This window comes from Bufo bufo, chromosome 3, assembly GCF_905171765.1.
Source record: "Bufo bufo chromosome 3, aBufBuf1.1, whole genome shotgun sequence".
Taxonomy (NCBI): Eukaryota; Metazoa; Chordata; class Amphibia; order Anura; family Bufonidae; genus Bufo; species Bufo bufo.
This window is the reverse complement of record NC_053391.1, coordinates 71,999,094-72,017,629: the sequence shown is the minus strand read 5'-3', so window position 1 is coordinate 72,017,629 and position 18,536 is coordinate 71,999,094. Positions and strand designations below refer to the sequence as shown.

The 18,536-nt window shown below is 43.8% G+C and overlaps 1 protein-coding gene across 3 annotated transcripts in view; it reads left to right on the top strand.

Moving 5' to 3' along the window:
- Nucleotides 1–18,536, top strand: part of GBE1 (1,4-alpha-glucan branching enzyme 1) — a 235,480-nt gene that overhangs the window by 182,816 nt on the left and 34,128 nt on the right. For all 3 annotated transcript variants that reach the window (XM_040423242.1, XM_040423241.1, XM_040423243.1), the window contains exon 13: nt 4,247–4,418. In XM_040423242.1, the coding sequence (XP_040279176.1) occupies nt 4,247–4,418 (172 nt within the window). The remainder of the gene's footprint in view (nt 1–4,246; nt 4,419–18,536) is intronic.

Below are 18,536 nucleotides of genomic sequence, written 5' to 3'. Positions count from 1 at the left end.
AGTGGGGGATCCCAGTGTTAGGGCCCCCACAACCTAATAGTCATCCCCTATCCTGTGGATAGAGGATAACTTTTAACAACTGGAATACCCCTTTAAATGTCTCCCTAGTTTAAATGCTCCGACAGACTTCAGCTATTGCAGCTTTTCTCTTGTTACCGATGAACTCACAGGGCATTGCTTTTGCATTTAAATAATTGATTCCTTTCTGTCCTGCATTTCTTATTTAGGAATGATGTAAAATACAGTCATATTTGCGCAGAAAGCATTTTAAAGCATACTTACAAATTTCTGTGATGTCCTTGGCGATCTAATTGCTCACATGGGATAGGTAATTCTAAAGTAGTTGTGCATCTTAAGTTCCAAGTCATATCCATTTTAACCTGTTCCTGGCTGCACTCCAGCTGCATCTAGGTCCTTGAATAAAGCTCCTGAATTAAATTCCGTTTCTCCCCAGTCTGGAAGTTGCTGGCTATCGTCCAGATATTAATACTGTACATTCTTCCCATTCTATCTGCCAGCTAATATTTGGTGCTGTGCTAATTACAAGAACCTGTGGCTTTCAGGCAATGACAATGTGCACGGTGTAGAAGGAAAACTTTTATAATTATCAAACTGCATAATGAGCCATTTAAGCTCCGTTCTTTCCTCCCCTACTGAGTGAACAATTAATGACGGAACACTGTCTAAAAGTTTGTTTATTGCTACACCCTATGCATATTTAACGAGGGATGAGCCGACATACAGGCCGAGTGGAATTCAAAGCAAAGCAAAACTTCTCTAATGTGACGATCGAGGTGGACTGGATTCCATAGATGATTAGATTACTCACAGCACTAGTGATGGATAAGACTCTATTATCTACCTATACAGGTTATCATCCACTCAACTATGATATAATCCACAATTATTCTAATAGGGTGAGATACTGAGTTAAAATATAATTTTAACTGGATATACAGTAAACAAAAGGAATATTAAAGGTGATGCTGGGGCTAGGGGTCCAGGCAAACAGGACTAAACGTATGATTCCTGGAGAGTTAGGGTCTCTGGCAGTAATAACCCTATAACGACCTATCCTGGCTAATTGCAATGTATTTTAACCTCCTAACAGTCACATTTAAAAAATGTGTCTGAAGTAAATATTGTTGTCACACACCTCAGGGGACACAATTTCATTTTTAACTCCTTAGTAACATAACTAATTTTAGCGTTAAAGGGGTTGTGCAGCCAGTACATATTGATGACCTATACTCTGAATAGGTCATCAATATCAGATTGGCGGGGAATCCGACTCCTGGCACCCCAGCCGATCAGATGTTTGAAGGGGACGCGATGGTCATACGCCTCTTCAAGACTACACTGCACATTGTCTCCCTTGCAGTGGTAGCGCAGTGTAATTACAAGTGCTTGTTCCCTTCAGGTGAATGAAACGAGCACTTTTGATCACACTGCATCGCCAGAACTTCCGAGATGCATGGTCTAATCCAGAGGTCATAGAGCTCACACGAGTGCCACCTCCTCTTTAAACCGCTAATCGGCACTGGCAGTCGGACCTCCACCGATCAGATATTAATGGCCTATCCTGAGGATAGGTCATCAATTTGTGCTGGCTGCAGAACACCTTTAAGGGCCAGTAACATTTCCCCCCTGTGTGTTTTAGCAGCCATAACTATTAAAAAAAAATTATCTAAAAAATGTTCTTGATTTTGTGAGATCAGTTGTAGTTTTTTCAGGAACCATTTTGGGGTACATATAGTGTATTAAATAACATTATTTTTAGGAGGAAAGAAAAGAGAAATGGCAATTTTAATATTAATTTGTGGAATTTATTCACGGTGTTCACTGTGTGGTCTAAATAACATGATAACTTTATTCACTACAAATATGATAATGTCAAATTTATAATTTTTTTAATGTTTTTTTCCCCCTCCTGCAGGCTGTCATCTCTCCAATCCCCTCCCCCTTTCTCTTCCAGACTGAAGAGTGGAGGGCTGCTTTAATCCCTCCTAACACATAATTGATAGCAGCTACAGATATAGGTCTTGTTTGAAAACTGACATTCCAAGCTTTCAAATAAGACCAGAAACATCATTATCTCCACTACATCGGAATATATAGCTGCTAGAAATCAGGCTGGCAGTGAATGCAGCTGAATGTAAAAAGTAAAAACAGGTTTCAATGCTTTCACTCCCGACCCAATTTCTAAAAGCTCCTGATGATATGAGCAGCTAAAGCAGCCCCCGAGACTGCCCCCTACCCACTGTTCTCCGATAAACAAGCAGGAAAATGCATTGAGTACTCCTGTGCTCACACATATAATGGAGAGGACTCGAGGAGGAGTCCTCTTAATCAGGGATGCTCAACCTGCGACCCTCCAGCTGTTGAAAAACTACAGCTCCCACCATGCCCTGCTGTAACCTGATAGCTGTAGGCTGTCCGGGCACGCCGGGAGTTGTAGTTTTAGAACAGCTGGAGGGCCGCAAGTTGGGCATTCCAGCTCTAAATGTATTTTACTGCTCGTTCATCAGAGCACAGCATAGGAATACAAGTGAGTATGAAGAACAAAATTACATCAGACTCTGCACCACTTACACTATTCACAGCTTACTCTAGTTTGGGAGGTGTTGAGTCTACATGGTGATCTTGGCCATGACACCCTTTACATGACTAAAAACTGCTCTGTAGCAATGCAGCCATTGAACTGAATGGGGTCACATCGCAGCTTGCAAGTTACCACGAGCCTAAAATTGTGATTCTGGGGTTGCAGCAAGTTGCGCTAAACTGCTGCACAATGATCTATGGTTGTGTCGCAGCCAAGATCGCCGTGCAGCCCCAGCCTATGTCATGAAACAAGAGGATGGTGGAATGAACCGCCTGAAAAAGGTGACCCTAGATCCGGTCACAGAACCTAGTCCCTACCCTAACAAAAATACCCTCCATGCTTAATGTCTTAACTCCTACATATTTCACCAGAAACACAGCCTGGCACCTCTCTACCTCTCTCTATAATAATAATTGTGCTTACCAATTGGAATGGGTGCATGCTGTTAAACTCACTAAATGGAAGCCATATTCTGTGATAATCTAGTGATAATGCACAGAGCCTGGCCTAGAGGGGCAGGATCACTGGAATTGTTGTGGAGAGCACACAGCAGCTTGATGGGGGAGTAGGGCTAATACACCATGCTTGGGTCCTTTATTTCAATATTTTGAGCAAGGCCCATTGATATGGAGATTATGTGGTCCCAGCTCATAGACTCCACCATTACCAAGAGTATGGTGCAAAGTCTGGCATATGTGGCAGATGCAATCTCCCAGTCCACTGATCTGTTCATGCTATTTCTTGCCTCATTGACTTTTCATACGGCAGATATTAACTTTTTGTAAGGGATTACTTGCTATAAGGTATAATAAAGAAAAATTAATTTTTCAGCTGTCATAAAAGAATTCTAGGAAGCAGCTTACAAAATGTTCAGATTTTTTTTTAGAAGTGACTGGTCTTTCAAAATATAAGTAGGTATCCAGTAAAATGTTTTATGAAATTCAGACAATTCCCCAGTGGGGAAACGACAGGCCCAGCTTCAGAAACTCCCAGTTATTATCACCGTTTGAAGCTGTGGGCAGCTTCTTCAGGAGAAATTTTAGGGGCATTATCCGACCCCTGAAATGTCCCCCCATATGCCCGGGCCCCTCACACACAATGTACTTACCTGGCTCCCTGGCACCCACATCACTTCTGAAGCCCCCATGGCTCGGGCATATGGCGGTGCATTTCAGGGGTTGGATAACCCCTTTAAGTATTAGAGTGCCTTCACACATGTCAGATTTTGTTGCAGAAACTTTCTGCAACTGAAAATCACTTGCATTCATCTGAAAGGGGATCTTTTGGCAGCAAGCACCATGATTTTTGCAAGCTCCCTTGAGATGAATGGAACTGGTTGTCAGTCACAGAAATGTTCTATTGTTATACATAGTGGAGTCCTTTCCACCAAAATAGCTGCTCCTTGCTTCAGTCCTAAATCACGGTAAAGGACTTTACAGTAGCTTACATTCCCAGTAAAGTATACAGATATGAGTTGTCCAGTTTTAATATAAATGATTTTCTTACATATGACATATAAGATGCAACACACCACGTAAGGAGATACATTTTCAATAACGCTTTTAATGGTAGTAAACCTGACTGATTCATGATTACGTTGAATTATATGCAAATACCGTATTCATTTCTTATTTGACTTTCTAGGCACTAGTTGGAGATAAGACATTGGCTTTCTGGTTAATGGATGCTGAGATGTACTCAAACATGAGCGTGGCGTCTCCGTTAACTCCTGTTATTGACCGTGGAATTCAGCTTCATAAAATGATCCGACTGATAACGCACGCTCTTGGAGGAGAAGGATACCTCAATTTTATGGGTAGGTGAAGTTATGTGAAGGGGTTTATGTTATAGTAGCTAAAGCCAGAAAGATTGAGGGAACAAGCCCTGAGTCATGTGTTTTGCCCCCACCCCAATCACTTGGTTGTTGATCCAGGTAGTTATTTTGATTGCCTGATAAGAGGCGGGAAATAATTATTCTCACAAAAAAAAAAATTGGAAAACTAACTTCTACCTCATGGGTTCTTTTTTGCTTTCTACTGGGTCAACTTTGCAGAATAATATGGTGAATAGGATGGACTTATATCTTTTTTTCAGACTTACAAACTATAGTTCCTTGAAAATGTATTCATACTGCACATTTTCAGATTTTATCACGTTACACCCACAAACTTAAATTTATTTTATTGGGATTTTATGTGATAGACCAACCCAAAGTAGCAAGTATGTGTGAAGTCAAAACAAAATGATACATGGTTTTAATTTTTTTTTATAACTTAACCCCTTAAGGACACATGACGTATCGGTACGGCATGTTTCCCGAGTCCTTAAGGACACATGACGTACCGGTACGTCATGTGTTGTTCCGATCACTGCCGCCCGGCTGGCTGTGATCGGAACAAGGTGCCTGCTTAAATCATTGAGCAGGCACCTCGGCTAAATGCGCGGGGGGGTCCCGTGACCCCCCCATGTCCGCGATCGCAACAAGCCGCAGGTCAATTCAGACCTGCGGTTTGTTGCGATTTCTGATCCCCGCGGTCCCTGACCGCGGCGATCAGAAACTTTAGTGTGGCGAAAATATATATTTATCAACCCCTCCTGCACCTCTGAAAGATTTTAGCCCGGTAGGAGGTGCAGGGGGGGTGTTGCGGGAGGTGGGGGCGGTGCGGGAGGCGGGCGGTGCGGCAGGCGGGATCGCGATCCCCCGCCCGCCTCCCATTGAATAATCGTTGGTGTACAGTGGGTATACCAGGGTGCCAGCACATTGCTGGCACCCTGGTATAAACGGCTGACATCGGTGATGCGATGTCAGCCGTTTAACCCTTTCCATACAGCGGTCCGTACGGACCGCTGTATGGAAAAAGTTAACAGTAAGAGGGAGCTCCCTCTCCGATCGGGGGGCTGCTGTGCCTTTGCAGCCCCCCGATGGAGAGGGATACAGCCCCCCGCCAGCCCCGTCCTCACCCTTCCCCGTCTGCGAAGTTGTGGCAGACGGGGAAGGTTCCCATGGCAACAGGACGCCGTCTCAGGCGTCCTGCTGTCCATGGTGCTGAACAGGTCTGTGCTGAAAGCATAGATCTGTTCAGTGTAAGTAAAATACAGTGCAGTACCCTATATATTGTACTGTACTGTATTATACAGACATCAGACCCACTGGATCTTCAAGAACCAAGTGGGTCTGGGTGAAAAAAAAAGTTAAAATCAAAAAACACATTTATCACTGATTAAAAAAATTAAATTCCCTACACATGTTTGGTATCGCCGCGTCCGTAACGACCTGATCTATAAAACGGTCATGTTACTTTACCCGAACGGTGAACGCCATAAAAATAAAAAATAAAAAACTATGATGAAATTGAAATTTTGCCCACCTTACTTCCCAAAAAAAGGTAATAAAAGTGATCAAAAAAGTCGCATGTACGCCAAAATTGTAACAATCAAACCATCATCTCATCCCGCAAAAAATGAGACCCTACTTAAGATAATCGCCCAAAAACTGAAAAAACTATGGCTCTTAGACTATGGAAACACTAAAACATCATTTTTTTTGTTTCAAAAATGAAATCATTGTGTAAAACTTACATAAATAAAAAAAAAAGTATACATATTAGGTATCGCCGCGTCCGTATCGACCGACTCTATAAAAATATCACATGACCTAACCCCTCAGGTGACCACCGTAAAAAAATAAAAATAAAAACCGTGTAAAAAAAGCCTTTTTTTGTCATCTTACGTCACAAAAAGTGTAATAGCAAGCGATCAAAAAGTCATATGCACCCCAAAATAGTGCAAATCAAACCGTCATCTCATCCCGCAAAAAATGAGACCCTACTTAAGATAATCGCCCAAAAACTGAAAAAACTATGGCTCTTAGACTATGGAGACACTAAAACTTTTTTTTGTTTTAAAAATGAAATCATTGGGTAAAACTTACATAAATTAAAAAAATTGAATACATATTAGGTATCGCCGCGTCCGTGACAACCTGCTCTATGAAATTACCACATGATCTAACCTGTCAGATGAATGTTGTAAATAACAAAAAAAAACGGTGCCAAAAAAAGCTATTTCTTGTTACCTTGCCGCACAAAAAGTGTAATATAGAGCAACCAAAAATCATATGCACCCTAAACTAGTACCAACAAAACTGCCACCCTATCCCGTAGTTTCTAAAATAGGGTCACTTTTCTGGAGTTTCTACTCTAGGGGTGCATCAGGGGGGCTTCAAATGGGACATGGTGTCAAAAAACCAGTCCAGCAAAATCTGCCTTCCAAAAACCGTATGGCATTCCTTTCCTTCTGCGCCCTGCCGTGTGCCCGTACAGCAGTTTACAACCACATGTGGGGTGTTTCTGTAAACTACAGAATCAGGGCCATAAATAATGAGTTTTGTTTGGCTGTTAACCCTTGCTTTGTAACTGGAAAAAAAATGTTAAAATGGAAAATCTGCCAAAAAAGTGAAATTTTGAAATTGTATCTCTATTTTCCATTAAATCTTGTGCAACACCTAAAGGGTTAACAACGTTTGTAAAATCAGTTTTGAATACCTTGAGGGGTGTAGTTTCTTAGATGGGGTCACTTTTATGGAGTTTCTACTCTAGGGGTGCATCAGGGGGCTTCAAATGGGACATGGTGTCAAAAAAACAGTCCAGCAAAATCTGCCTTCCAAAAATCAAACGGCGCACCTTTCACTCTACGCCCCGCTGTGTGGCCGTACAGTAGTTTACGGCCACATATTGGGTGTTTCTGTAAATGGCAGAGTCAGGGCAATAAAGATACAGTCTTGTTTGGCTGTTAACCCTTGCTTTGTTAGTGGAAAAAATGGGTTAAAATGGAAAATTAGGCAAAAAAATGAAATTCTCAAATTTTATCCCCATTTGCCAATAACTCTTGTGCAACACCTAAAGGGTTAACGAAGTTTGTCAAATCAGTTTTGAATACCTTGAGGGGTGTAGTTTATAAAATGGGGTCATTTTTGGGTGGTTTCTATTATGTAAGCCTCGCAAAGTGACTTCAGAGCTGTAGTGGTCCCTAAAAATTGGGTTTTTGTAAATTTCTGAAAAATTTCAAGATTTGCTTCTAAACTTCTAAGCCTTGTAACATCCCCAAAAAATAAAATATCATTCCCAAAATAATTCAAACATGAAGTAGACATATGGGGAATGGTAAGTCATCACAATTTTTGGGGGTATTACTATGTATTACAGAAGTAGAGAAACTGAAACTTAGATTTTTGCTAATTTTTCCAAATTTTTGGTAAATTAGGTATTTTTTTATGCAAAAAATAATAATTTTTTTGGACTTCATTTTACCAGTGTCATGAAGTACAATATGTGACGAAAAAACTATCTCAGAATGGCCTGGATAAGTCAAAGCGTTTTAAAGTTATCACCACTTAAAGTGACACTGGTCAAATTTGCAAAAAATGGCCTGGTCCTTAAGGTGAAATAAGGCTGTGTCCTTAAGGGGTTAAAATCTGAAAAGAGTAGCATACATTTATATTTAGCTCCCTGTACTCTGATACCCCTAAATAAAATCCAGTGTGGCCAATTGCCCTCAGAAGTCATCTAGTTAGTAAAGAGTCCACCTAGGTGTAGTGTATTCTCAGTATAACTACAGCTGTTCTGTGAAGGCCTCAGAGATTTGTTAAAGAACATTAGTGATCAAACAGCATCATGAAAACCAAGGAGCACAACAGAAAAGTCAGGGATAAACAGATTTTTTGAAAATATTATAGAAAAAATATCCCAAGCGCTGAACATCTCACGGAGCACTGTTCAATCCATTATCCGAAAATGGAAGGATTGTGGCACAACTGCAAACCTACCAAGACATGGCCATCCACCTAAATTGACAGCTCAGGCAAGGAGAGCACAAATAAGAGAAGGAGCCAAGAGGTCCATAGTCACTCTGGAGGACATGCAGAGATCCACAGCTCATGTAGGAGAATCTACCCACAGGACAACGATTAGTCGTCTACTCCACAAATCTGGCCTATGGAAGAGTGGGGAGAAGAAAGCCATTTTTGAAAGCAAGCAATAAGAAGTTCCATTTGCAGTTTGCCTCAAGCCATGTAGGGGACACGGCACACATGGTGGTGGCAGAACTGTGTTGTGGGGATACTTTTCTTTAGCAGGGACAGGGAAGCAGGTCAGAGTTGATGGGAAGATGGATGAAGCTAAATGCAGGGCAATCCTGGAAGAAAACTGGGTAAAGGTTGCAAAAGATTGGGGCGGAGGTTCACCTTCTAACAACCCTAAACATACAGACAGAGCTTCAATGGAATGGTTTAGATCTATGTGTTAGAATGGTCCAGACCTAAATCCCATTGAGAATCTGTGGAAAGACTTAAAAAATGCTGTTCAGAGATGCTCTCCATTCAATCTGACTGAGCTTGAGCTATTTTGCAAAGAAAAACAGGCAAATTTTTTTAATCCCACCATTTAATATTGCATACAATGTACAATTTGAAAAAAAAATGCAATTCCACCATAGTTTTACAGGTTTGGTTTTTACAGCATTCACTATGCGGTAAAACTGATTATTTTTTTTCTTCATTCTCCAGGTTAGTATGATTATGGCGATACCACATATGTTTAATTTTTTTTTCTTGCGTTTTAATACTTGGGGAAAAAAAAAACTTTAGAAAAAAATATTTTCTTTTCATATTCTGACCCCCATAACTTATTTTTATAGTTATGTCTCCAGAGATGTGTGAGGGCTCATTTTTTGAGGGATGATTAGTAGTTTTTGTATGACTTTTTTTTTTATCACTTTTTATACCATTTTTTTATTCCCTCAATTCTTATTTTTATTTCCTAAAGGGTAAATCGGCAATTTTTATTTATTTTTTTCCTTTACGCCATTCACCCTATGGGATAAGTTTTTTTTATATTTTAATAGTACAGGCATTTTTGCACACAGCAATGCCCATGATGTTGAATTTTTTTATTAAGTATTTTGATTTTGGAGAAAGGGCGGGGATTTGAATTTTTATATATATATATATATATATATATATATATATATATATATTAGTATAATAATCACAGGTCGGCACTGCTGTTTGAAGTCTATGGGATGGCGTCCCAATGTAGAATTTGCAGAAAAGACCGGTACTCGCTGTAGATAAATCTTGTATTTATTCAGTCACATATACAGGCAATAAGTGACGCGTTTCGGTGCTACCGCACCTTCATCAGTATATATATATACTGCTCAAAAAAATAAAGGGAACACTTAAACAACACAATGTAACTCCAAGTCAATCACACTTCTGTGAAATCAAACTGTCAACTTAGGAAGCAACACTGAGTGACAATCAATTTCACATGCTGTTGTGCAAATGGGATAGACAACAGGTGGAAATTATAGGCAATTAGCAAGACACCCCCAATAAAGGAGTGGTTCTGCAGGTGGTGACCACAGACCACTTCTCAGTTCCTATGCTTCCTGGCTGATGTTTTGGTCACTTTTGAATGCTGGCGGTGCTTTCACTCTAGTGGTAGCATGAGACGGAGTCTACAACCCACACAAGTGGCTGAGGTAGTGCAGCTTATCCAGGATGGCACATCAATGCGAGCTGTGGCAAGAAGGTTTGCTGTGTCTGTCAGCGTAGTGTCCAGAGCATGGAGGCGCTACCAGGAGACAGGCCAGTACATCAGGAGACGTGGAGGAGGCCGTAGGAGGGCAACAACCCAGCAGCAGGACCGCTACCTCCGCCTTTGTGCAAGGAGGAACAGGAGGAGCACTGCCAGAGCCCTGCAAAATGACCTCCAGCAGGCCACAAATGTGCATGTGTCTGGTCAAACGGTCAGAAACAGACTCCATGAGGGTGATATGAGGGCCCGACGTCCACAGGTGGGGGTTGTGCTTGCAGCCCAACACCGTGCAGGACGTTTGGCATTTGTCAGAGAACACCAAGATTGGCAAATTCGCCACTGGCGCTCTGTGCTCTTCACAGATGAAAGCAGGTTCACACTGAGCACGTGTGACAGACGTGACAGAGTCTGGAGACACCGTGGAGAACGTTCTGCTGCCTGCAACATCCTCCAGCATGACCGGTTTGGCATTGGGTCAGTAATGTTGTGGGGTGGCATTTCTTTGGAGGGCCGCACAGCCCTCCATGTGCTCGCCAGAGGTAGCCTGACTGCCATTAGGTACCGAGATGAGATCCTCAGACCCCTTGTGAGACCATATGCTGGTGCGGTTGGCCCTGGGTTCCTCCTAATGCAAGACAATGCTAGACCTCATGTGGCTGGAGTGTGTCAGCAGTTCCTGCAAGACAAAGGCATTGATGCTATAGACTGGCCCGCCCGTTCCCCAGACCTGAATCCAATTGAGCACATCTGGGACATCATGTCCCAGATGTGACGTTGCACCACAGATTGTCCAGGAGTTGGCAGATGCTTTAGTCCAGGTCTGGGAGGAGATCCCTCAGGAGACCGTCCGCCACCTCATCAGGAGCATGCACAGGCGTTGTAGGGAGCAGATACTCGCTAGCTATGTTGCTCGCTCAGCTCTGAAGCGGGCACCATCTTCAAAGACCCTGCCGATGTTGTGAAGGGGTTAAGCCTAACACATGATAGGCTTATATACACTGTCTAAAACTGGCACCAGGCCTAAAATACTAAACAAAACAGGGCTTGCACTATTGATGCCCTGTGCAAGCGACACCTCTGGATATACACTCATTGACACCATAATGCACCAAGAATGAATTTTTGGAATCAAATAAAACTTTATATTTGTGAATGTAATAATTATGTAAATGATTGCAATATTAGAGTAAGAGGATATATGTATTGTACAATTAAAAGGAGGCTCTAGTACCCTGTTGGGCCGCCTCTAGCCTTGATACAAGATGAGATACGGTTGGACATAGAGACATACCAGTTCCGTATGGTATCCTGCGGCACATTTGCCCATCGATATTTGTCACGTACGGGAACCCCCCTCTCACGTGACCCGGGTGCGACTGCCAAGGGTCGGTCTATTTCACGCATTCAATCTCTCACGCCCCTACACACAGGCCTCAGATTGAGCCTCGATCACACCCTGACACAGCCTCTCATGCACCCCAACACACTGCCACCATTTATGACATTTAAATTAATACATCGATTAATTAAGGGCTCATAGAAAACCCCACAGCACCCCACTCGCAAGCAGGCTTAGAGTAGCACAGGCCACACTTATAGCAAATACATGGTAACGCAAACCGCACTCATACGCTTAAAAAATTGAGGTTACTGGGCTCGTTCAAGGCACAAGGCAAAACCATTAAAGATGTGCTTTAATGTACCAAAAGGGTACAGTACTTAGTTACAAAATGTTACAAGAAATAAGACATACATAAACGTGGACAAAACAGTAATAAAAAATAAAAGGATAAAAAGCAGAAAGGTTCTTACTCAACAAATTGTGTAGTCAGAGTCCATTCTGTTTTTTCCGGGGACAGGAGTAAAGTGGAACACAACCCAATGTTGATCGGATCCCCAAATTGTGTCAAAGATATGTTCCCAATAGTTAATTTTTATCCCCATTATGCAGAGGGTGGAGCTGAGAGGAGTCTCCCTCTTATTCTGTCCCAGCCTTCTGGGATGGCCCTTATTACCTGTGCATCTCTCTTACTCAGCTGGCAGACATGAAATATTAATAAAACATGGCTTCCCGTCCACACTAATGAATATTCGGGACCCAACATGTTTTAATAATGTATATTATATCCGGCTGATCATTTTGATACCACACATGACCGGTGTGGATGTCCCAGAAGGTGAGATACTGGTTATGTGTGGGAATGCTGGCTGTCAGGGATCTGATGTTTAGAGCCCCTACGATGATCACAATTATTAATACGTGAGTTGCTCCAGAGATGAGTTCTCTTATGAGATATTTTCTTCATCCTCTGGCACTGTATTTGAAAAGCTGCTGGACCCCCGCTGGGGAGGTTCCATGCTGTCTTAGTGTCTGCATTTCCAGGAACCATCTTCATTACCACTTGCAAAGGACCAGTTTTTTTAACATTCAGGTGATAAACTGATTTCCTCCAAGGGTAATGCGTATTCCACCTGCAGGCCCAGACGGAACGGCACGTACAGTCACAGAATAGCATCAAAATATATAGGATCACACAACGGGTATAAAAACATACACAGATAATAACAGTTATGAGAATTGTTGTCCACTTATCACAATATTACATAAATTTTTTCTAAGTAGCCTCCCCTCTTCTGTGTGCACCACCGGTCTGTGGAGTGTGGCTTGTAGACTTGTCCCGTCACATTCACTGTTGGAAGCAGAGACTAAATGTGAAATTCCAATTGTACTGGTAATTTATTTATTTTTGGAGAACTGTTTAGGGTGCTGCCACGTGTTTAGTTTTTTTTTATGCAGTTTTGGAATCCAAAACCAGGAGTGGATTAAAAAAAATGAGAAGTCATATATGCCTTAAAGGAGTTGTGCAGCGGTTTTATATTGATATCCTCAGGGTAGCTCATCAATATCTGGCATCCCCGTCGATCACCTACGCGTTGTCTCCCTTGTAGTTGCCACATAGTGTAATTACAAGTTAATTGAGGGAGTACTTGTAATTACACTCACTTCCGAGACGACGGCCAGTCTAATAAATTGGAAGCAGCCCTCGTATGGAGTGCCGTCTTCTCTTCAAACAGCTGATTGGCGGGGGTGCTAGGTATCGGACCCCCACCGATCAGATATTGATGACCCATCCTGAGGATGGTCATCAATATAAAACCCCTACACAACCTCTTAAGTACTATCTCTTCTTTGAGCATTCACTCCTGATTTTGGCTTCCAAAACAGCCTGAAAAAAAACCTAAACATGTAGCAGCACCTTAAGGGGCAAACCTGCTAAAGATGTTCACAAGGAGGCTTTTGACAACACAAAATTTTGGAGACTCGCAATGAATAGTTATGGTAAACTAACAACCCTCATAGCAAGCAATGGGACTCCGAATGCAGTAAATAAGATTTACAGGAGTTACGGGCACCTTGTTTCTTTGCAGTGAATTGGTTTCATACACACTATTAAATTCTGCTAGTATTTTGCCAACACAGGGGCCATGACAAATCCATTTTAAGACCCGAACATCAAGACATAGCTAGAAAATACAAAGCATGCTGTATTTAAACTGGCGGAACAAGGCTCTTCACGTTTGTAAAATGAAACCATACCGTATTTCCATTTTGTCATTATTTTCATGGAAAGACTGACCTTGAAATGTAAGACACATGTACCTAACATTATTGAAGTTGTTTTATTGCCGATGCCGAGTCCATAGCCACAGGCATTTATTTCAAGGCTGCGCTGACTGCTAATTTCTCAGCTTTATTTTTTCCGTCATAATTTGCATATGTGTTGTCGTTAAGTGTTCTGAATGTTAACTATTTATTCTGAAAATAAATGATACATTTTACACAGCAAGTGGAAATTCTTATTAAACTCTGCCTGTATTAAACAAAGGGGACCTTGTGGCTGGTGGCAAGCGGCAGGCAAAACAAATGTGTTCTACTTTACTGGCTTAATATTTGCTTATGGGTAAAAAAAAGCGTATGGAATGTTTTGCCTTCTTGGTAAAAGTCAATTTTCTTACATGTAACAAAGATAAATCCCTGTTTTTTTAATCCAGTTAGTGATCTAGCAGGCTACTTCTTCCCAAAGTGCAGATTAGAGATCCCTAAAGGTAAATGCTTATGAGGTTGGTGTGACAACATTTAAGAAAAAAGAAAACACAAAAAAATAGATGTGCAAAATGCAGAAGTAATAACTAAGTACAGTTTTTTTTTTCCCCATGGCTTCTTAATAGACACAAAACACATCATAAACGTACATAACTGGTTATTGAGGTCATATAGGAAAAGTGGAAATTGCTTTTTCCCTGTTTTATGTGATTTTATATAGTTTTACAGAATTTTACAAAACCTTATAGGAGTTGTCTACTTAATAGAATGCATTGGGAAATTTCTAAACATGAAAAATATACAGGGTGGCCAACTAAACAGTAGCCTGCCTCCAGTATCACCAGGACCTGAAGATGTCTGACAAAAGCGTAAATTACTGGACTTGCTGACAGGCATTTGGACCCATTGCTGTACTTCATGACGGACGAAGCTTGGTTTAATTTATCAGGTCACGTAAATTCCTAGAATACAAGGTACTGGTTCGCTGAAAATCCCCATTTTACTCACTAAACACCACTTCAAGACCAGAAAATTGGCATTTGGTGAGCAGGGTCAGGAACATGAATAGTGCACCCTGTAAATACCGCCATTTACCTGGGCATCTTTGGAAAACAAATGATTTTATTGAAACGAACACCAGAAGTCTGTGAAGGTTCTCATTTATCCAGGTCATGGTATAACACCAGAAGAAAAAAATGTCCTGCTTTGTCCAATAAGATGAAGCAACGTGCCACACCTCGGGGAACTCACTGGCACTGGTTCATGAACTGTTTATGGAGGAGCGAATTGTACACTAACAATCTACATACCCTGGAAGCACTATCCACAGCATCACTGTTGCAGAGCTTCAAGCAGTATCGGCCAACATAATCCGACGTGCTCAAATATGCATAGACGTGAAAGGGGACCGCTTTTAGCATCTTTTGTGACCTCTTTTGTGACTTGTGGGTAATCCACTTGCTCATTCATCTTGTCATACTATCGCTGGAGGTGGGCTACTTTTTCGTGGGCACCCTGTAGTTAAATCCAGCCCATAATTATAATTTTAGTTTTTTTTATTTAGGCTTATTAAAAAATAGATTCTCTCCCCAGATAGTCCAGGATTAATGTGTGAATAGCACCACGGGCTGTTTGTGTGTAGCAACCTTTGTCTGTCCCATAGGGTCTTGTTGGTGGTGGCATATCCTAGCAATATTTATCCAATGTTTAAGAAGATACAACCCCTTTAATGAAATGTGCTGAGATGGAAACACATGTTCAGTCTTGTCTTAATCTCTGCTGCTATAGGTATGTAGAGAGATCCATGGTGGGATGTATGGCTGCTTCTGAATCTGCATTATTTCTTGCTTCTCAGAGGAAGTGCCAAGCAAAGTGCAGTTACCATAATACAATCTCACACTCTTATCTCTTGCTAATTATCCCCTCCGAGAAGCAAAGAAGAAGCTGAAGTTTTAGAAGCAGACTGCTTACCACTCCAGCGGTCACAGAGCATGCCCAAAAGAGCAGAGAAAGAGAGAGAGGTAAGGCTGAGCATGTGTGTCCACCTAGGCACATTTACCTCGGTGGACACACACAGGCTGTGCAGTAGAAATAGCAGGTGGTGCAATACTGTCACAGTGGCGAACCATGCCTGCCATCGCTTAGCTCTCCCTGGTGGTTCTGGCCACTGCTCTTCCTCCCCACCCCATTCCTGGATTCCAGTGTCTTAAATCCGTCAGCATATTTCTCCTCCTACCTTACAGGCCCAGCTGCCAAGGTAACGCTGCTTGTTCCCACAAACTGCAGCCTTGAAATGGACTTCCTATCTCTGCACTAGGGCACGCACACTTCCTTTGACTCTTAAAGGGCCATCTTGCCCACCCTAATCTTTCCCAGCCTATAGCTGGCTATCCTGTGGTACTTAAGGCAACGTACCCTGTGCGAAAATTCCTGAGCAATAGGTTATAGTTTTCTAATTTCCTGCAAAGGTGTGTTGATTACATTCCTCTACCCATGTACCGACTTCTGCCTGTTTCCTGGATCTCACTATAATTTCTGTTTTGACCCTGAGCTGCCCACCCTGACCTTGGACTTTTTATTGCAAGGATCAGCAACCTCTGGCACTCCAGCTTCTGTGAAACTACAACTCTCAGCATGCAAACATTCACTCGCATAGAAGTGAATGAAGCATTCTGGGAGTTGTAGTTTCTCGCCCAATTCCTTGGGGGACACAGGAAACCTTGGGTATAGCTCATCTCCCTAGGAGGCGTGACACGAAGTGAAAACTGTTAAGCCCCTCCTCCAGCAGCTATACCCTCAGCCTGGAGCGAGAGACTACCAGTTTTTGCTTAGTGTCCAAGTAGGCAAGACACTCCCTGCTCTGCAGGGCTGTTTTTTCTCCTTCATTTAAAAAAAATTATTTTTATTATTTCTATTTTTCACAGGGACAACAGAGACGCCTGCACCTCTGTTTCTCCCGGGGTCGAGCTGCACCAGTGCCGGTCATCCGCACTGCTGCCTCCCCCCACAGAAGACAAGGAGGACCAGGGCAGCCCAGCTCCCCTGCATCCCGCCAGCGTAAGGGTCGCCCGCTCACCAAGCCCCTCTCCAGCTTCCTGCCACTGCGGTGCCAGTAGCTGAAGGGGCGACCCTGCTGGAACGGACAGAGGGTGAAGACATCAGGATAGTGAGAGTGGCTGTTCCAGCCCTGCTATTCCCCCCCCCCCCCCCCCCCTCCTTCCTGCACCCAAGGCCTCCTTCACTGACGCTGGGTGCAGATGTTCTGGGGCTACAGGGAGCTCCACTCCCTGAAGTGGGGCGATATACAGGGTGGATGGGGAGAAGCTACAATTCCTTCTGCGCTCAGCCGCCCGCTCTCCAGGCTCTTCTACAGGGGAGCTCCGGCCACTGAAGGGTTAATACTGAGCCGCACAATGGAGAGCCGGACACAGGGGAAATAGCGTCCCTTGTTATCGCCGAAGCAGGGACTGCAGCAGCGACACCCAATTAGCACCGGCAGGCTAAGCCTGCCTCTACGCCGGACGGCCAGCACCCTTTATCTGCCGGCCGGCAGCGTGACGGCCGCACAGAGATCGCGGCATCGCTCTTGTGCCGGTACGGCCGTTTCCTCTCTGCGGCGAAGTTTTTTTCAGCACGGCCATTTTACTGCGCCGCATACCGCCCCTTTTCCCATAAGTATACAGGGGGGAAGGATGGCAATAATCGGCTCACTTCGGCGCCATTACTGCGCCGCAGGCCGTCACTTCCGGCCTTATGTTTATTTAAATTTCGCGCGACTGAAGCTAGCGGGGGGCGGAGCTTTGCTTCCCGCTTCTCTCTATCTCCGCCTCCCGTCATTTCAGGAGATCAGCAATATCTGCTGCTGCTCCTTCCCTGAGGGGGGATCGTACTCGTGCCTCTACTCCTGCTCCGGTCCCTGCTGTCTGCTGTTGCTCCCAGCCCTGAGGTCTTCGGTCTGGTAGGACTGCTAACCCCTTCCTAGTGCCAGCAGCCCCTAGCCTGGTCAGCCATACCATTCAAACCAACATGTCCGATCCCTCAGGGGCCTCCGGGCCCTGGTATCACGCCTGCACCGCCTTTGGTGCACCCTTTCCACGGGGGCAATCAGACCCGCATTGCGCTGCATGCCAGGTCCCAATACAGGATCCGCCACTTGCTGTGCCGCCCCCTGTCCTCTTGGATCCTCCTGAATGGGCAAGATCCCTGTCCCAGGCCGTGGAAAGTCTCACTAATGTCGTGGGCCGCCTTGCAAATGCACAACCTGCCACGCAGCTTGATACACCCCCTGCCGTACCCTCCGGGTCCGCTACTTCGGCCGACCCGTCTGGGTCCCTCGCTCCCAGCAACGCCTCCAGGGCCCGGCACCCCCAGAAGCGGTCCATGGCGGAGTGAATGTCATGCTCGGATGCATCCCTGTCACCTCCAAGGGTACGGTCTCAGTCGGGCCCCTCCTCCTCACAGGACATGCCCTCAGAGGGAGAATTAGTGGATTCAGATTGGGATATGGACTCTGCTTTACCGTCCCAGCTGGCCTCTGCTGTGGGCCATCTCATTACCAACATTCGTGACACCTTTAAAATTCAGGATGACCCCCCCAGCTCTGACAAAGCCGGTGTGTCCTTTTTCCGCCCCAAGCAGGCGTCCACAGTATTTCCTCTCCATGCCGACTTCTCGTCGGTAGTCTCTAAGGCTTGGTCTCGCCCTGATCCCGTTTTACCCCTCCTAGGAAGTT